The sequence below is a fragment of the Zootoca vivipara genome, chromosome 11, assembly GCF_963506605.1.
Source record: "Zootoca vivipara chromosome 11, rZooViv1.1, whole genome shotgun sequence".
Lineage (NCBI taxonomy): Eukaryota > Metazoa > Chordata > Lepidosauria > Squamata > Lacertidae > Zootoca > Zootoca vivipara.
This window is the reverse complement of record NC_083286.1, coordinates 63,982,586-63,999,127: the sequence shown is the minus strand read 5'-3', so window position 1 is coordinate 63,999,127 and position 16,542 is coordinate 63,982,586. Positions and strand designations below refer to the sequence as shown.

At 55.5% G+C, this 16,542-nt stretch overlaps 1 protein-coding gene across 4 annotated transcripts in view; it reads right to left on the bottom strand.

The window, feature by feature from the left end:
- Positions 1 to 2,109: 2,109 nt before the first annotated feature.
- TLN1 (talin 1) overlaps positions 2,110 to 16,542 on the bottom strand; it is a 51,332-nt gene continuing 36,899 nt past the window's right edge. For 2 of the 4 annotated variants that reach the window (XM_060280442.1, XM_060280441.1), the window contains exons 39-57: positions 15,590 to 15,691; positions 14,039 to 14,209; positions 13,774 to 13,923; positions 11,790 to 11,891; positions 11,500 to 11,619; positions 11,068 to 11,214; positions 10,548 to 10,714; positions 10,262 to 10,445; positions 9,987 to 10,112; positions 9,579 to 9,695; positions 9,288 to 9,473; positions 7,661 to 7,768; positions 5,292 to 5,397; positions 4,962 to 5,086; positions 4,630 to 4,755; positions 4,479 to 4,541; positions 4,144 to 4,326; positions 3,371 to 3,499; positions 2,110 to 3,216 (exon numbers count right to left, since the gene is read on the bottom strand). In XM_060280442.1, the coding sequence (XP_060136425.1) occupies positions 3,085 to 3,216; positions 3,371 to 3,499; positions 4,144 to 4,326; positions 4,479 to 4,541; positions 4,630 to 4,755; positions 4,962 to 5,086; positions 5,292 to 5,397; positions 7,661 to 7,768; positions 9,288 to 9,473; positions 9,579 to 9,695; positions 9,987 to 10,112; positions 10,262 to 10,445; positions 10,548 to 10,714; positions 11,068 to 11,214; positions 11,500 to 11,619; positions 11,790 to 11,891; positions 13,774 to 13,923; positions 14,039 to 14,209; positions 15,590 to 15,691 (2,544 nt within the window). In that variant the 3' untranslated portion in view covers positions 2,110 to 3,084. The remainder of the gene's footprint in view (positions 3,217 to 3,370; positions 3,500 to 4,143; positions 4,327 to 4,478; positions 4,542 to 4,629; positions 4,756 to 4,961; positions 5,087 to 5,291; positions 5,398 to 7,660; positions 7,769 to 9,287; positions 9,474 to 9,578; positions 9,696 to 9,986; positions 10,113 to 10,261; positions 10,446 to 10,547; positions 10,715 to 11,067; positions 11,215 to 11,499; positions 11,620 to 11,789; positions 11,892 to 13,773; positions 13,924 to 14,038; positions 14,210 to 15,589; positions 15,692 to 16,542) is intronic. The other 2 variants (XM_035100501.2, XM_060280443.1) reach the window with 1 other exon arrangement.

Genomic DNA, 16,542 nt, shown 5'->3' with positions numbered 1-16,542 from the left:
CTGGACACATGACTCCAAGTGTGCTCTGACCAAGGCAGAAGAGGGCAGTGCTAGGACTTCCATGGATCTGGACACAAGATTTATGTTGCTGCAGCCTAGAAAAGGCGGCTCTGTTTAGGGAAGTTTTTAATGTCTGATGCTGTACTGTTTTTAATATTCGGCTGGAAGCAGCCCAGAGTGGCTGGGGAAACCCAGCCAGATGGGCAGGGTATAAATAATAAAATTATTATTATTATTATTATTATTATTATTATTATTATTATTATTATTATTATTAGCATTGTTTGCTGTTGCATCTCACTACTGACTCATGCCAAGCTTATGGCCTACTAAGACCCCAGAGTCCTCCTGTCCTGCTGTCCAGCCAGGTGCGCCTCCTTCTAGATATGTGCAACTGGTTCTTCATGTTGTTGTTGTTGTTTAGTCATTTAGTTGTGTCTGACTCTTCGTGACCCCATGGACCATAGCACACCAGGCACTCCTGTCTTGCACTGCCTCCCGCAGTTTGGTCAAACTCATGTTCGTAGCTTCGAGAACACTGTCCAACCATCTTGTCCTCTGTCGTCCCCTTCTCCTAGTGCCCTCCATCTTTCCCAACATCAGGGTCTTTTCCAAGGATTCTTCTCTTCTCATGAGGTGGCCAAAGTATTGGAGCCTCAGCTTCACGATCTGTCCTTCCAGTGAGCACTCAGGGCTGATTTCCTGAAGAATGGATAGGTTTGATCTTCTTGCAGTCCATGGGACTCTCAAGAGTCTCCTCCAGCACCATAATGTGCAAAGCCTGGCCGTCTCCTCCTTGCGGGCTGTTTGGCCATAATCATCATCATTCATTCAGTCTCTTCTTCTCAGGCACAGGCCCACAACTTTCCAAGAACGATTGAGAATGGCTGCCTCACTGCTCCCTCCTAACTCTATTGCTTATGAAGTTTAAAAGCACAGGTCCCAGTCCCAATCCTTGGCGTACATCCCTGCCTTGAAAGAACTACCCATTTATTCCTGCTCTCTGCTTCCTGCTACCTAACCAGTTCCTGATCCCCAAGAGAACTTCTCTTCTTATTCCTCGACTACTAAGCATGGGGTCACGAAGAGGCGGACACGACTAAACGACTAAACAACAACACTAAGCTTACTCAAGAGTCTTTAGTGAGGTACTTTGTCAAAAGCTTTTTGAAAGGTTCAAGAACCCAATGTCAACAGGATCACCTCTCTATATGCTTGTTGATACTCTCAAGAGCAGGCATCCCCAAACTTTGGCCCTCCAAAAGTTTTGAACTACAATTCCCATCTTCCCCGACCACTGGTCCTGTTAGCTAGGGATCATGGGAGTTGTAGGCCAAAACATCTGGAGGGCCGCAGTTTGGGGATGCCTGCTCAAGAGGTTCATGAGACAGGACTTGACTTGCAGAAGCCATGCTGGCTCTGCTTCAGCAAGGCTTGTTCTTCTATGTGCTTCATAATTCCATTTTAAAAAATGCTTCACTAGCAGATGTTTCCTGGGACAGAGATTAAGCTAACCAGCCTGCTTTTTCCTATGGATACCACTCTCTTAGATTTGTGTATCATTTGCAAGGTGGCTCAAAACTTATTGTGTGGTGTCCACACCCCAACTCGGTTCCTTATTCTGTATATATTGCCTATGATTGGTACGGGCACACAACTTTGCCCCCAGAGGACAGGAGTGTGCATATTGAGGGGGACAGTTCCCGAGACATGGAGATCTGTAATACAGAGTAAACACACACTTATTGGGGGTTCAAGGACATGTGCCAAAGGTCAAGGGAGGACCACTTGAGATTCCCCAGCATTTGTCATGTTCTGCAAAGAGAGCCAGCCACCCCCCCCCCATGTCTCAGTAGGCTTTTCTTCCTTTCAGAGGAGCAAATGGGAGTGACCCCTAGACAGGGCTGCCTGTGGGGTGTGTGAGTGGGGCTGGGAGGGCCAGGCTGCAGAGAATCAGGCAGGCACCAGACTGGCTCTGAAACTCTTTCCAGTCTTCCCCAGGGCTCTTCTTGCCCCACAGCTGAGCCCCACTGCAGCAACACAGCATGCATCACCCTCAGGAAGGATGAGTGGGGAAGAGAGACCCAAAGGTGCGCGGGGGGGGGGGGTTGCACCTGTTCCACACAACTGAGAGACAGAACTTGCAGGGAAGCCAGTTTATTCAAGGCAGGCCCGTTGCAGGCCTGGGGTGGGATGGGGTGGGGGTGGGTGTGTCTGGTTTTCCGTGTGCTGATCACACACACCCCATAATCCATAGAATCATGCAACTGTATAAAGTTGGAACGGGTCATCTAGCTCAACCCCCCCCCCCCGGGACACAGGAGTCCCTCCACCCGCCTCCCTGGGATTCCCTGACATAGAAAAGACACAGGCGGCTTATGGATGTATCAAAATTACAAAAGGTGAGAAGCCTCAGCAAGTGTTTTAAAAAAGGGGGGGTTGGAGCCTCGTGTTTTGGGGGTTTGTAGCACAAAGCAAATTTGCTGCTGCTGCTGCTGTAATGGGGGGGGGAGTCAGGGCAGGACCTGGAGGGGGGCAGGCAAGTGGGTGCCAGAACCGGGGTGTGTGTGTTCTGGGCCCACACAGGCAGGCACTTGGGAACAAAGAGCAGCTTTGACAAGAGATAAGTGGGGAACAGAGACCTGGGGGGGGGGCAGCAGGCAGAGAGGGGGCTGAGGGGGGCTGCTGCCTCCAGGTACCCCCCTTGGCTCCCATTTAAGGCACCCAATATTTGGTTGGAGTGGAGGCTAATCCACATTGCACAGTCAGGCCACAGGCAGCGACCCCCCACCCTCCAGAGTGGAGCCCCTCCCAGAGATAGAGGCAGGCTGAGTAGCCAAGGCACAAGGAAGGAAGGTTCCCAGAAGAAAAGGCAAGGGGGCTTGGGGAGCCTCCGCCCCCCGACGCTCTCCCTGGAAGGGTAGTCCAGAGCATGGCACGTGGCGGGGGCTGTGGGGGCAGTGGCAGGCCTCCATCTCTCCCTGCTCGGGAGGCCTGGCTGGTCCTTGCTGGGGGCGGGGTGGTGGTGTCGGCATTAAATAGGGGAGCAGGGGTGGCCGCGGCGGCAGGGGGCGATGGCGGAGCTCAATTTGGCCCTTCGTCCCGCAGCTCCGAGGGCAGGAACTTGTACTGCTGCTGCCGGATCATGGCCAGCTTCTTGCGTGCCTCCTCCAGCTCCCGCTCCTTGCGCAGCATCTCTTCCTGGGCAGCAATGATCTGGGGGGTGGGCAGGGCAGACCATGAGGTGGGGGGTGGGAGCAACTGCCCCATTGCTTGCCAGCAGCACCTGCGCTCAGGGGGGCACCTGGTGCTCCCGCCTTCCTCGCTTGCAACCCCCCTGTCCTCCCCCCACCCCTACCTGGGAACTCACCTGCGCAATCCCGCCCACCATCTTCTCCTTCACCACCACCGTCTCGTTCTCCTGGTCCTGGAAGGCCGCCGCTTTCTGAGCTGCTTTCACCAGGTGGTCGGACGCCCTCTTGACAGCATTGCCAGCGGCCTGGAAGGGGGGGGGGAGAAAGAGGGCTGAGACTCTCCCCCAGGGATACAGGCATGGAGGGGGAGGCAGGAAGGGGACAGCCAGCCCTGGCTGCCTGCCCCAAACCAGACGTAGGAAACTTTTGGGATTTTGTTTTTTGTGGTGTTGGGGGGTGGGATTAAGTCTGGAAACAAAACCTTCCCAGAAGGCAAAATCTTCTGAGGAGGCAACAGCCCCATCGCGAGGCATGAACTGCAACAGAGCAGAGCTGCCCTGGGCTGTCCCTTCGCCAGACCCCTCGCCCGTTCCCCCCTGCCCACAGCCAACTGCTGGACACAGGGTGCAGGATGAGGAAGGGGTCGACAGTGTGGGGGGCCAGGGAAGACATAGCCCCCCACAAGCCCTTCCTGTTCACCCTTGAAGACTTGCTGCTCCCAGGATTTGGAGAGTTGGAAGGGACCCAAGGGTCATCTAGTCCAACCCCTGCAATGCAGGCCCAAGGGGCCCCCCATGGGAAAACTCAGAGCAAAGGCCGTCCTGTACCACCTCCCAGGACTTTGCTGCAAGAGTGCAAGGCAGCATCAACCGAGCGGCCCCCTCCCCTGCACCCGCCTTGGGTATTCCCGAGGCCGCAAGCCCCCCCCCCAGTCTCCCCACTTGCTCACCTGCAGGCGCTTCATGGCCTCCGAGTCCTGGTCCGCCTTGACTTTGCAAGCCACCAGCAGCTGGGCGGTGGAGGCGGCCACCTGCTTGGCGGAGGAGATGAGCTTCTCCTCGCTGGCGTGACCCTGCACAGCTGCATTGGCCGCCTCACACAGGTTGTTGGTGGCAGCGGCCACCATCCGTGCCTTGGCATGGGAGGAAGGAAAGCGAGTGAGCAGGGGGGGGAGCCGGTCAGCAGCTCACCCAGGCAGCGCCAGATGGGGAGCGGGGAGGGCGACTGCGGCCCCCACAGTGGAAAAGGAGCCCCCTTCCCCCCTTTGGTTCCCTTCGTACTCACCGCTGAAATGAGGCCCTGAGACCACTGCCCGTCATCCAGGGCGTTGGCAGGAATGGCACCCACCTGGCAACAGAGAAGGTGGAGGGGGGGTGAGCTCAGAGAGTCCCCTGGAAGCCAGGCCTCCCACCCCCCAAAAGCCCACAGGACTCACCTTCCCTTGGGCCACCAGCTCTCTCTGGGCGGCTGAGGCTGCTTTCACCAAGGCGCTGGTTGCGGCCGCAATGGACTTGGCAGCCTCCAAAATCTGCTCCTCAAAGTTCAGGCTCTCGTCTGCCTGCTGTTGGGGGGAGAGCAGAGTCAGCTGGGAGAGGGGGGGGGAATCGCCTGGCATTGCTGCAGGATTTCAAACCCCACATTCAGAGAACAGGCCACCAACAGGCCACCCTCCCCTGGGAGGGACGACAGTGGCCTCCAGTAGCAGCCCCTGGGCAGACAGGTGAGGGGACGAGGGTGCCATCTGGGGGGCCCAGCCCAGCTGCCCACCTTGGGCTTTGCCCGCGGCTTCAGCTGCTCCAGCTTCTTGGCGGCAGCCTCAATGGCAGCAGCTGCACCCAACAGCTCGTTCTCTGCGATGACAGTGGGATCCTCGGGGTCCACCCATTCTGTCCCTGGTGGGAGAGGGAGGGAAGCAGGAATCAGGAGGACAGAGAGCCCCCCTCCCTTACCCCCACCCATTTGGTTCAGGTGGGCATTTCTGCCCCCTACTGGCTGCACTTTCTCCTGCCCCCAGGCCCCCAGGCAGCTCCGGACTGCTTCAGAGGGGTCCTTTCCGGAGAGAGGAAGCAGGGGGACTCCCCCGGGGGAACCACTCACCTTTCATGGCCTCCGCTGCCTGGATGAGCTCCGTCACCGAGCCAGCCACTCGCTTGGAGTACGCAGCCAGCTGCTGCTTCAGGTCATGGCTGGGTTTCTGGAGGATCTGGAGGAAGAGTGGGGGTGGGGGTGGGCAAGGGGTGAGCCGTGCCCAGACCCACAGGGGGGAGGGCGGAAGGCGGCGTGTGTCTTGGGGATGGGAGGGTTCCCCCTGACAGGAGCTCGCCTGCAGCAGGGCACCCAGGGGTGGGGGCTGCAGAAGATGTGGGCTGCCCATTCCCAGGCACCCTGGAAAGAACCACAAGGGGGGATGTAGGAGGTGATGAGGAAAGTCCAAAGCAAGCCTGGGGAAAGGGGGCAAGGAAGGTGCAAGAGGCTGAAGGAGGGAAGGGGCAGTTTTCCAGGGAGGGGAGAAGATGGGAAGAAGAGCAATGGAGGTTCAAGGCCGCCCAGACTTCCCGGCTCCATGACCTGCCCAGGGAGACCCTGAAGCTGCCTCCCCTGGAGCAGGTTGGGCATCTCTTATCAGTTTGCATTTCTTAGTGCAGAAAGTATGGCTCTGATGTGTAGAGATCTTTCCTATTCTACTTAATTCAAGAGGGTTCTGGAAGCTTCTCTGTGTGAAAGAAACAGGCAGGTTCCTGATGTTTGGGTTCTTCCTTCAGAGATGCTTAAACTGGTTCTGTTCTCTCTTCTGTCAAGATCAGGGGTCCCCAGACTACGGCCCGCGGGCCAGATGTGGCCCAATTGGCCTCCCAATCCGGCCCGCGACAACCCACGCCGCCCGCTGCCGCCGCCCGCTCTTGCAGCACGCTGCGCGGCGGCGCGCTTCCAGATCTGAAAAAAATCGCCGAAAATCGTTTCTGCGCATGCGTATGGGCCTCTCCCGACCCAGAAGAGGTCATTTCCGGTGCACCTCCGGGGCGGGGGAGGTGCACTTCCGGGTCAGGGGAGGCCCATACGCATGCGCAAAAACAATTTTCGGTGATTTTTCCGGCCTGGAAGCGCGCCACCGCGCCAGTAAATGGGTTTGCGCATGCACACTGGCGCGCACTCCCCCGCCCTCCGGCCTGCCGCGCGATCGGCGCGGCGGCCACCGGCCCAAAGGCGGGTAAGTCTGGGGACCCCTGGTCAAGATCATGCTGACTATAATAAGAGGCCAGAAAGAGCCTGTTTTTCACTTTCTCTTTCTATCGCTCTTCCTTCTGGTGTTCTGTATATTGTATGCTCAGTGTTATGGTTTAGACTTATTATAAATTATTGTAAGTTTAAGTGAAGCCTGCTGCAACTGGATTTCTTATGGACAGGCCCAATCCTGAATGTATTGGATTTGTGACCATTCTGCTCATTTGCCTTCAGGAGCAGTAAAACTCTGCTGCATGAAATATAATTGCCTCCGGTCTACTTTTTGGGAATCCTGCAACGTGTTTGTTGCTCTGCTAACTACACATCAGAGTTCTGCTCTGGATCAATATTGAGTAGAATTTCAAGGACAGCTCTAAGGGAGGCTGCTTGGCCTCAGAACTCAGAGTTGCAAGATTTAATGGGACCCCAAGGGCTCATCTGGTCCAACCCTTTGCAGTGCCCTGACCCTGGGGGGGGGGCAAGGGGTCAGGCCTGGAAGCCTGGAGGGCCCCACCCAGCTCTGCAACCCTGGCTCCTCTTCCATTCTCGCCCTCCCCACTTTCCGATGCCCAGTCCGATTCCTGGCCTTTCCAGCCTTGAACTCTGTAGCCACTGGTATGCTCAAAGCCAGCCACTCTCTCTGGGCACCGGAAGTGGGCTAACTGGTGCTCAAACCTGGAACTTTCCGGGCCGCACCCCTGAGAGTGGGAAGACCTTATTTTGCCCCTCCTTCCCCCAACACAGAGAGGCAGGAAGAGCTGCCAGCTGAGGCTAGTCATGGCCAAGCCAGGATTAGAACCCAGAGCACCACTGCCCACCCGCGACCCGAGTGAGATGTTAGCCACACTGCAGCTGGAACTGGCTCCCAGCAGTTATTCGCCACAGCATCCCAGAATCCAACACAGCACAGCAGAAAGGCAGGCACACTGCAAGGGCCTAGAGTTAAGGGGGGCAGGAGAGCCTGGCTCACCCCTCCCTTCTGCCAGGAGACGATCCCCCCATGCGTGTGAGCATACACACACACACACCGGTGCCACACACTCCCATGCAGGGCACTCCATACTCACAGGCTGCCCATAAGAGAGAGAGAGAAAGAGAAAGAGAAAGAGGAGAGAAAGAAAGAGAGGGAAAGGTGGGTGAGCAGGGAGGAGGATGAGGCTGCTTGGGGGGGACAAAGGGCCCCCGCCCCGAGGTCCAGCCTCCGCCACGCAGGGTACAGGGCAGAGGGAGGCACAGGCACTCACCACCAGAACGTGCTCCAGCAACTCCAGGTAACCGTTGGCACACTCCTTGCCAAAGCGCAGTGCCCGCTGCCGAACCTCCGCATTGGCCTCTGGGTGGTAGGCAGCCTCCTGCAAAAGCCCCACAGGTGAGAAACGGGGAGGGGAGACTCCTTGCCCTTGCCTAATGCAGGAGCCTGGCAGGGTGGTGCCAGGGCTGGGCACAGGAGAGAGGCCTCCAGAGCCATGCCGGGTCTGGAGAGCTCCTCTGGCTACCAGCTCTTCCAAGATCCTGGCCAAGCCGCCTTTGAATTGTAGAATTGTGGAATTGGCAGAGACCCCAAGAGCCATCTAGCCTAGGGTTGCCATACGTCTGGTTTCTCCCGGGCAGGTCCTCTTTTGGGGGGGGGGCAACATCTCAGTCTGGGCGGATTTTTTGAATTTGCCAAAATGTCTGGATTTTTGCAAACAGAGCCAGGAAGTGTGTGTACGAGGATCACTCTTAACCTTTTCCTATTTCTACAGTGCACCTGCATGGTGCCTTTCGGGATTGGGTACATCATCCAACGGCAGATTGGCTGCTACCTAGACCTCTCCAACCTGCTGGTCATACTGGTGCCCAGTAAGCTGCCCATGAGCAGGAGGGAAAGACTCCCTGGGGGGGTCCCTGCCGGCACCTCCCTTAGCGGGCTTCTCGCTCTGTCTCCCCTACCCCACCCAGGGCCTTGTCCATTGAGTGCAATTCAGCCGACTCTATTTTGCAATATCAGAAAGATCTAAGAAAAGGGAGTGAGAGCCGGCTAGTAAAGAGGGACCCCCCCCCCAGCTCTCTCTGTCCTAATTAAAAGCTTTGGGGGCATCTGGAGATGAAGCAAATGACCTTGAATGTGAGTTAAAATACACAGTTCTAATGTAAGGACAGGGAAAGCCCACCCTCCCCATTTTTCGGTGTGGGGTGTGTGTCCTATTTTATACATCTTGAAATCTTAGCAGACTGAAGACGCTAGAAAAGAAGTGCTGGCGGTTGGGGGGGGGAAGAGTGGAGGAAATGGCAGAAGCACAGGGCACCCCATTTCCCCCCTAAAAGCTTTGCTTCTTTCCTCTGGTCACCGTTCTGCTTGAGTCTTCATACTGTATTTCTTTTTGCCCTTATGTGACCCCCAAACCAAGGAGGTAAGTAACTATACAACCTTTAGAAGACGTCTGAAGGCAGCCCTGTACAGGGAAGATTATAAATGTTTCATGTTTTATTATGTTTTTATGTGTGTTGGAAGCCAACCCAGAGTGGCTGGGGCAACCCAGTTGGGTGGGTGAGGTATAAATAATAAAATTATTATTATTATTATTATTATTATTATTATTATTATTATTATTATTATTATTATTGAATAGGATGTCCCTATTTTCATTGGAGAAATGTTTGAGGGTACAATGTGCCCAGTGTGTGTGTGCCATGGAAGGTGAGGGGGGTCCATGTCTTCTTCGCTCTTCAAAATAGGGCAACCCTCTTCTAGTCCAACCCTCCGCTGACCATCCAAGGGGGGGGCCCCTGTGACCTTGGCCCACCAGTTTCCAAAGATGCCCCCCTTCAGCTCCCCCCACCGTGTGAACGCCTGCAGGGGGGCTGTGGGCCTAGCCCTCCGCTCCCCACCTTGCAAGAGCGCAGCATGTCGGCAATGGCACGGCGGCTCAGGTTGGCCGTGGCAATCACGTCCTCCTGCCGGCACGAGTTGCCGGCCGCCACAGCCTTGGCGGTCGCCATGGTGATGCCTTTGGTCGTGCGGATGAAGTCCTCCGGCGTCGAGGTCTTGGCGGGGGGCACCTGGGAGCAGAAGACCTGCGGGGGACAGGAGGTGGTCAGCCTGGCCGGGAGGAGGAGGAGGCTGGGGCAGAGGAAGGGGGCAGCAGCCCCAGCCCCCCACCCGCCCGCCAACACACTCACCGCAAGCTCCTGGCGGATATGCTCAATTGTGGCTTCCAGCGCCCGGGTCCCCTTGGTGGCTTCGTCCTCCACGGCCTTCACAGTCTTCAGCAGCGACGTGACGTTGGTGACCATCACCTGCCAAGCAGAAAAGGGTGGCCTTTGGGGGAGGAAGAGGGCTGCATCCTCCCTACCGCCCTGAGGGAAGCTCCTCCCTTGTACGACCATAGAATTTAAGTATTGCAGAGGTGGAAGGGGCCCCCTGGGGTCATCCAGTACAACCCCCTGAAATGACACAACCAAACCATCCCTGACAGGTGGCCACCCAAGCGCTGCTTAAAACTCCCACCCTCTTTCAAGGGGCCTGCCCTTCCCACGCCCCCCACTCTGCCCCCCCACGTGCCCACGGCCTGCCACAGGGCCTCCCACCTTGGCAGAGTTCTTCAGCTGGTAGACGGCTGGGTCATCGCCAGACTTGCCCGCGGCAGCCTTGGTAGCACTGATCAGGTCACCGAGGGCCTTGGCTACATCCTTCACAGCATTGATCAGGACCACCTGAGCGCAGAGAGGAGAGGGAGGACGTGAGTAGAGCCTGCAGCTGGATCAGGCCCCATGGGAAGCCAGCAAGCAGGATTTGAGTGCAAGAGCCCTCGGGTGGTCAAGGGAGAGGGAAGGACAGATCCAAGGAGAGGGGTGACCCTTACCTGTGTCTCAGGGTCCTCGGAGCCCAGGCTGGCGGCCCCCAGCTTCACCACCTCCGAGAGGCGTGTGATGGTGGCCACAGAGGACTGGGCAGCCTGCGCCAACTTCTCCTGGCTGGCCGTGGCATTCTGCACCAGCACCTTGGTGTCCTCCACCAGCGCCTTGGCCGTCTTCAGGATGCCCTCCCTGCCAAAGAAATGGAGTGGGGTGGGGGGGTTAAGAGGTGGCCAGGAATTCTGGAAGGCCTGTGGGAGGCCACACAGCGACTGCTGGGGGGGGGGCTGCTACCTGTGGTCGGCAAAGGTCTCTGCGTTTTCGCGGTTGAGGGTCCCGGCTGTGGCAAACATGATGGTGGTGTCCAGGTCGGCGATGATGCCAGAAACAGCGCTGGCTGCGGTGATGCAGGCCTGGGTTCCCCGGTTGCCTGCCTGGAGGGCGGCCAAGACGTGGGACACCTGCGGAGGGAGAGAGGACACTGGGCCTGACCCCCAACACCGTCCCAGGAGAAGATCCACGTCGGGTTGGTGTGTAAACAGGTTAGGAGGGGATCTGCTGAATCCGGCCAATGGTCCCTCTAGTCCAGCATCCTGTTCCCCCAGGGGCTGACCAAATGACCCAAAGGGAAACCAGCAAGCAGGATCTGACCACTAGAGCTCCTCTCCCCTCCTGGGGATTCCAGCCACTGGCATTTGGAAACCCTGCTGCCTCCGCGAGGAGAGCCCAGCCGGAAGAGACAGCTCCTCTGCCAAGAGGCCTCTCTGCCCCTGGGCCCTGGCCTCCCCCCACCCGAGCCCAAGCAGGCGGGCACCTTCTCGGAGACCCTGCGGGCGCACTCAATCAGCTCCTTCTTGGTGTAGGTGTCGCTGGGGCTGCACTGGAGAGCTCCGGCCTTCGTCACCAGAGCTGCACAGCCGTGGCCCAACTCCTGCACCCGGTTCTTTATGTGGGAGCCAATCTGGAGGGGAAAGAAGGCTGTGGGAACCTGGCTGGGTGGCCCTCATCTTCTCTCCCCCAGCCCCACCTGACCTCCAGCCACCCCTTTCCCCATTCCAACTGCCAGAGGCGGCAAGGTCCTTCTCAGCCAACCCACTTGGGGGCGCTGCTGGGTTTAGGAAGCGCAAGCAGAAGAACCCAACATTTGATGCCCTGCCACCCCCAGGCTCACAGCTCTGGGGAAATCAACCAGCTCCCTCCCCCCCCATCCCACTGCCCATCCACCAGGGACGTCTCCCCTCCTCACCTCATCATTCTCAGCCGTGATGGCAGCCGGCTTAGCCTGGAGCGCCAGCTGTCCGTAGTCGGTGGTGAGCTGGTTGGCCAAGGTGCCCAGTTCGTCCGGGTTGGTGGTGGATTTGGTGACCTGGAAGAGGGTAGGGGCAGTTGAAGGGGGAAGAAGAGAGGGGCACCCCCAAATCCTGGCAGAAGGCAGCCTGGCCCAGGAGGCAGAAGGAAGAGGGGGGTTCTCAAAGGGGCCTGGCCCAGATCCCCCCCCCACGGAGGCCTCCCCCACAACACCCCCCAATGCCTCACCATCTCCTGGACAGTCACAGCGATGGCCTTGGCGGTCTTCACCATGGTGGTCTGGTAGTCCACAAATGTCCCCTCCGGCTCTCCCACGGGGGCCTCATCCAGCTGGGTGGGAAGAAAGAGAAACATCTCCTTTCAGAGGACACCAAGGCTCCACTGCTGGCCCTGGACGCACCCTGGCCTCTTCTGCCTCTGCTGTAGGAGGCCCACCCCTGGACCCAAGAGGCACCCAAGGTGCTCCCAAGGCCTTTCTGGAGACAACCCGGGGGGGGGGGGGAGGGAACTTCCTGGGGAAGCACAGAAGGGAGTGCCATATAAATCCAAGGTGGTGGGTTGGAACAAAGGCACAGGGAATTCCAACGTAAAAGGGAGCAGCAGATATGGTCCGATTATTTGTTCCATGTCCAGAGTGGAAATCAATCCAGCAAACACAACCGACTTTTGGGGGGAGGAAAGGGCAGTTTGACGGTCTTTCTGATTGCTCTCTGCTGACAGATCATCACGTGGCGATTGACAGCAATCAGACAGAAGGTCTGGTGATCAAATCACTCTGGGATAAAGTCACGCAAATGCTCTGGCCAAGGGCTGTTTCCAGCTCTTGGTGCCTGGGAATAAAACGGGCTGGCGAGCCAAGGAACTGACATCATGTTCCAATGCCACGTAATAACCCTTTATGGGTATAATATCTGCACCTTCTCTTCCTTCAACATTTATGGGACAAGATAATCTGTAACTTAAAGAGATTTCTCTGTCTACTGATGAAATTTCACAATTGGAAACCTTGCAAGAGCTGCTTTCTGTTTTTAAGAAGAGGAGAAGGAAAACTGGTTAAGTGTCCAAGGCAGAGCAAAAGGCAAACATATGAGGGAATTCCTCATGTGAAAAATCATTATTTCTTTTTCTTCTTTCAAAAGAAGAAACTGGGGGACTGAAAGAAAACTGGGAATTATTTCCTGTGTGGGAAAAGAATATGGTTGTGACAGTGATCTTAAGGTGGAAATCTTAAGAGTTGGGAATTATGAAGAGATTGTTAATAACATCAAATGCATCCAGTTTGGCAACGATATCTTTGGCTTCCCCAGTGACTATTGGTATTGTTCGGCAGTTGATGGCTGAACAATTAGAAATGATCAGATCAATGTTACATGAAAGGGGGAAAGAAAAAGAATCAGAGAGATATGAAATGAAAAATGGAACTGGAGATTAGATTTCAGACAGAATCAATGAAAAGTTGGTAAGATTGGATGATGAAACACCAAAATCGGAGAAAGCAGGTGGTAAAATGGAAATGCCTTTCATCTGAGGGCTTGGAGGAAAAGGGAAAGATAAAATAATAAATGGAGATACATATGAATGAAAAAACACGGTTGGCATTTGCCACTACTAATAATAATTTGGGAACCCCTCTTGGATTTTTGTGGGAAAAAGAATGATTTTGAAACACATGGACTCAAAATAAATATTACTGAACAGAAAGTGGAGAAGATGGATGTTATCATGGACAGAATGTCTTAAATAACGTTTTTTATGTAACTGGTGGATGGAAAATTGGAGGTCCTAATTATCTTTTTTAATTGTATCTTTTCCCTTTCTCTTTTTTCTTTTGCTTTCCTTTTTCTCTCTACTTTCTTCCTCTTTCTTTCTTGTTCTGATAGATGTTTTCGTTTCTGCTTTTTTTAATTTACGTTAGTTTTCTATATCTTACCATGCTATGAAATATTTAAATAAAAAACTTAATATGAATGCAGCAAACACAATCAGGATTTGTGTTTGCTACTCTTTTCGGTCTTCAAATGATACACAACTGATAACTTTCCCCCCTAATCCCCAACTGTCATGTAATTAGGCAATTAGTTAAATTCCGCTGTGGTGGAGTGGGACAAAGAACATTTTTGTGGGAAGCAGAAGAAACAGTCCTGCGTGTTAAGGGGGGCGGGGGACAGACCTCCCTGCCTTCTCCCCTTAAAAGTCCAAGGGGGAGACGCACCTGGTTGATGGCTTGAGTGATGGAGTCCACCATCCCGCCCACCACGCCGGCTGCGCTGGCCGCCTCGTTCAAGGTGGCTGTCAAGTCCTCCACGGCCTCCTTCATCATCTGTGCAGACTCCTCGAGGGCTTCCTGGGTGTGGGCTGCTTGCTGTGGGGGGAGAAGGGGATGCGTCACCCTCTCCCAGTGGTGCCCTGATGCTCTCTGCCACTTCCCACCTGAGCAGACCCAGCCTCCCTCTCCCTGCCCCACACCCAGCCGGCACCTTGGGGTTCCCTCCGGCCTCCTTGGCTGTGTAGAGCATCTGCAGGGCCGACTCTGCCAGCGTCTTGGTCTGGTCCAGGAGGTTCATCTGCTGCTGGCTGTTGAGGGTCTTGGAGGCAGCCCCCACGGCGGCCAGAACCAGGGGCTGAAAATACTGAGCCAGCTGAGACACCTGGAGGGAGAGAAGGGGCAAGTGAACGGGGGGGGGGGGCAGAAGCAGAATGCCAGTCTCCCCAGCAGGGGGCACACAGAGCCTGGGAGGCCAGCCCTCCTGCAGCTCCTGCTTTAGGCACCCTGGGTGCAGAAGAGGGCAACGTCCAAGAGAGGACCCCCACCACCAGCTTTTGCCGTGTGATTCGGTCACAATGAGCAGAAGAGGAGAACCCCAAGGAGGGAGGCAGAGGAGGAGAAGGAGGAGGGAGGAGAGGCTAAGGGGCTGCTCTGGCACTTCCGTTCAGCAGCCTGAAGAGTCTGCCAGGAGAACTGCTCACATGCCACTCTTATGCCACAGGAGGGCAGGGGCCAAGCACCCCTTCTGGACTGAGTTTGCTGCTTTGCTCATCAGCCTGGTTGCCATGGCATTGAAGGCAAAGAGATCTCTGGCCACACATTGATGAATGGCAGATGAAGTTGATGGAATATATGGAACTGTCTGAACTGACTGGGAGAATCCGCGAAAAGGGAAAGAAGATGGTGGAAGAAGACTGGAAGAAATTTAAGATTTATTTGGAAAAGAATTATAAATTAAAAAATGGACAATGAGGGTTGTGGAAGTACAAAGATGCTATAGAAGCAATAGTTTAAAGAAGTAAGGAGTAAGATTGGTGATTTTTAGAGTACAAGAGCTAATGTATAAATGCATAGATTTAAAATAAGAATTGGGTTGATAATAGTTATAAGAAGTTTGGTACTAGAAAAAGTGAAGAATGTTGAAAACGTTAGCGCTGAAATAGCAACTATTAGAAACGTGGGGGGGGGGGGGGATGGAGGAAGTCACCGATACAAGAATTACAATAGTAAATGGTGTATGGAATTTTTGTTTTTCTTTATTCTTTGCTATTTTTTCTTGTTGTATTTTTCTTTTTGTTTGTGTATTTCTCTATTTCTATTTTGTATCCTTTTTAAAAAAAACTAATAAAAATAATCATTAAAAAAGAGATCTCTGGCCACACCTGAGGCCTCGCCCTCAATGCCATGGCAGCTGGACTGCCCTTTGCTCTCCTGCCTGCAGCTCTTTCCAGAATCCCAGGCCCACAGAAGCTCCCTCTCTGGCACCAGAGGTCCATAAGTCTCCCCTTTGCTTGCTGCTTTTCTCCCCCACTCCAAAGATGCCATCATCCCTCGCAGGAAGATCCCAAGCCAGGCTCCTGACCCCTCTGACACAGGGCTTCCTGCACAGGCTGGCAGCAGTGGCTCCGCAGGGATTCAGGCACGTGGGCTGCCAGTGGGGACTGCAGCAGGAACCTTCTGCCTCCCTGGCAGCTGCTCTGGCCCTTCCCCACCAGCAACTCTTGTTGGCTCTGCCTGCCCCCCCATCCCTGCCCCCCCTTACCTTGTGCCCCAGCTGAGAGGCCTCGGCTCGCGCTGCCCCAGCCACCGGCTCAATGAGGTTGTTGATCTCCTGGACGGCCGTGAGCATCTGGTTGTGCAAGGCCTGCAAGGGAGGGAGGGAGAGTTCCTGGCAGGCCCGTCTGGGGAAGGGGGCACGAAGACCCAGCTGCTGAGAGCCACAGCCCCACAGGTTCCCCCTCCCCACAAAGACTAGAGCCCAGCAAGCCCTCCAGCACACGGGGGCAGCTCCTGACTGGGAAGGTGTTGCAGGCACAGCAAAGGGACTGGGCAGGATTTGTCCCATATGGGCTGTGGGCCTGTTTTTCACCAGGGAAAGGAATGACTGGTCCCCTGCCCACCGCTGGCATCCTGGATGGCGGCTAATGGATTGAGGTTGAATCCTGACAAGACAAAAGTACTGTTCTTGGGGGTCAGGAGGCAGGCAGGTGTGGAGGGCTCCGGGCAACTGTACCCCTGAAGGACCAGGTGTGCAGCCTGGGAGTCATTTTGGACTCACAGCTGTCCATGGAGGCGCAGGTCAATTCTGTGTCCAGGGCAGCTGCTGCCCACCAGCTCCATCTGGTACGCAGGCTGAGACCCTACCTCCCCACAGACTGTCTGGCCAGAGTGGTGCATGCTCTGGTTATCTCCCACTTGGACTACTGCAATGTGCTCTACATGGGGCTACCTTGGAAGATGACCCAGAAACTGCAACTAATCCAGAATGCGGCAGTTAAGACTGGTGACTGGGAGCGACCGTCAAGACCATATAACACCGGTCCTGAAAGACCTACATTGGCTCCCAGTAGGTCCGAGCACAATTCAAAGTGCTGGTAATGACCTTTAAAGCCCAGCCCAGCCACTGAGGTCCAGTGTTGAGGGCCTTCTGGCAGTTCCCTCCCTGCGAGAAGCGAGATTACAGGGAACCAGGCAGAGGGCCTTCTCGGTGGTGGT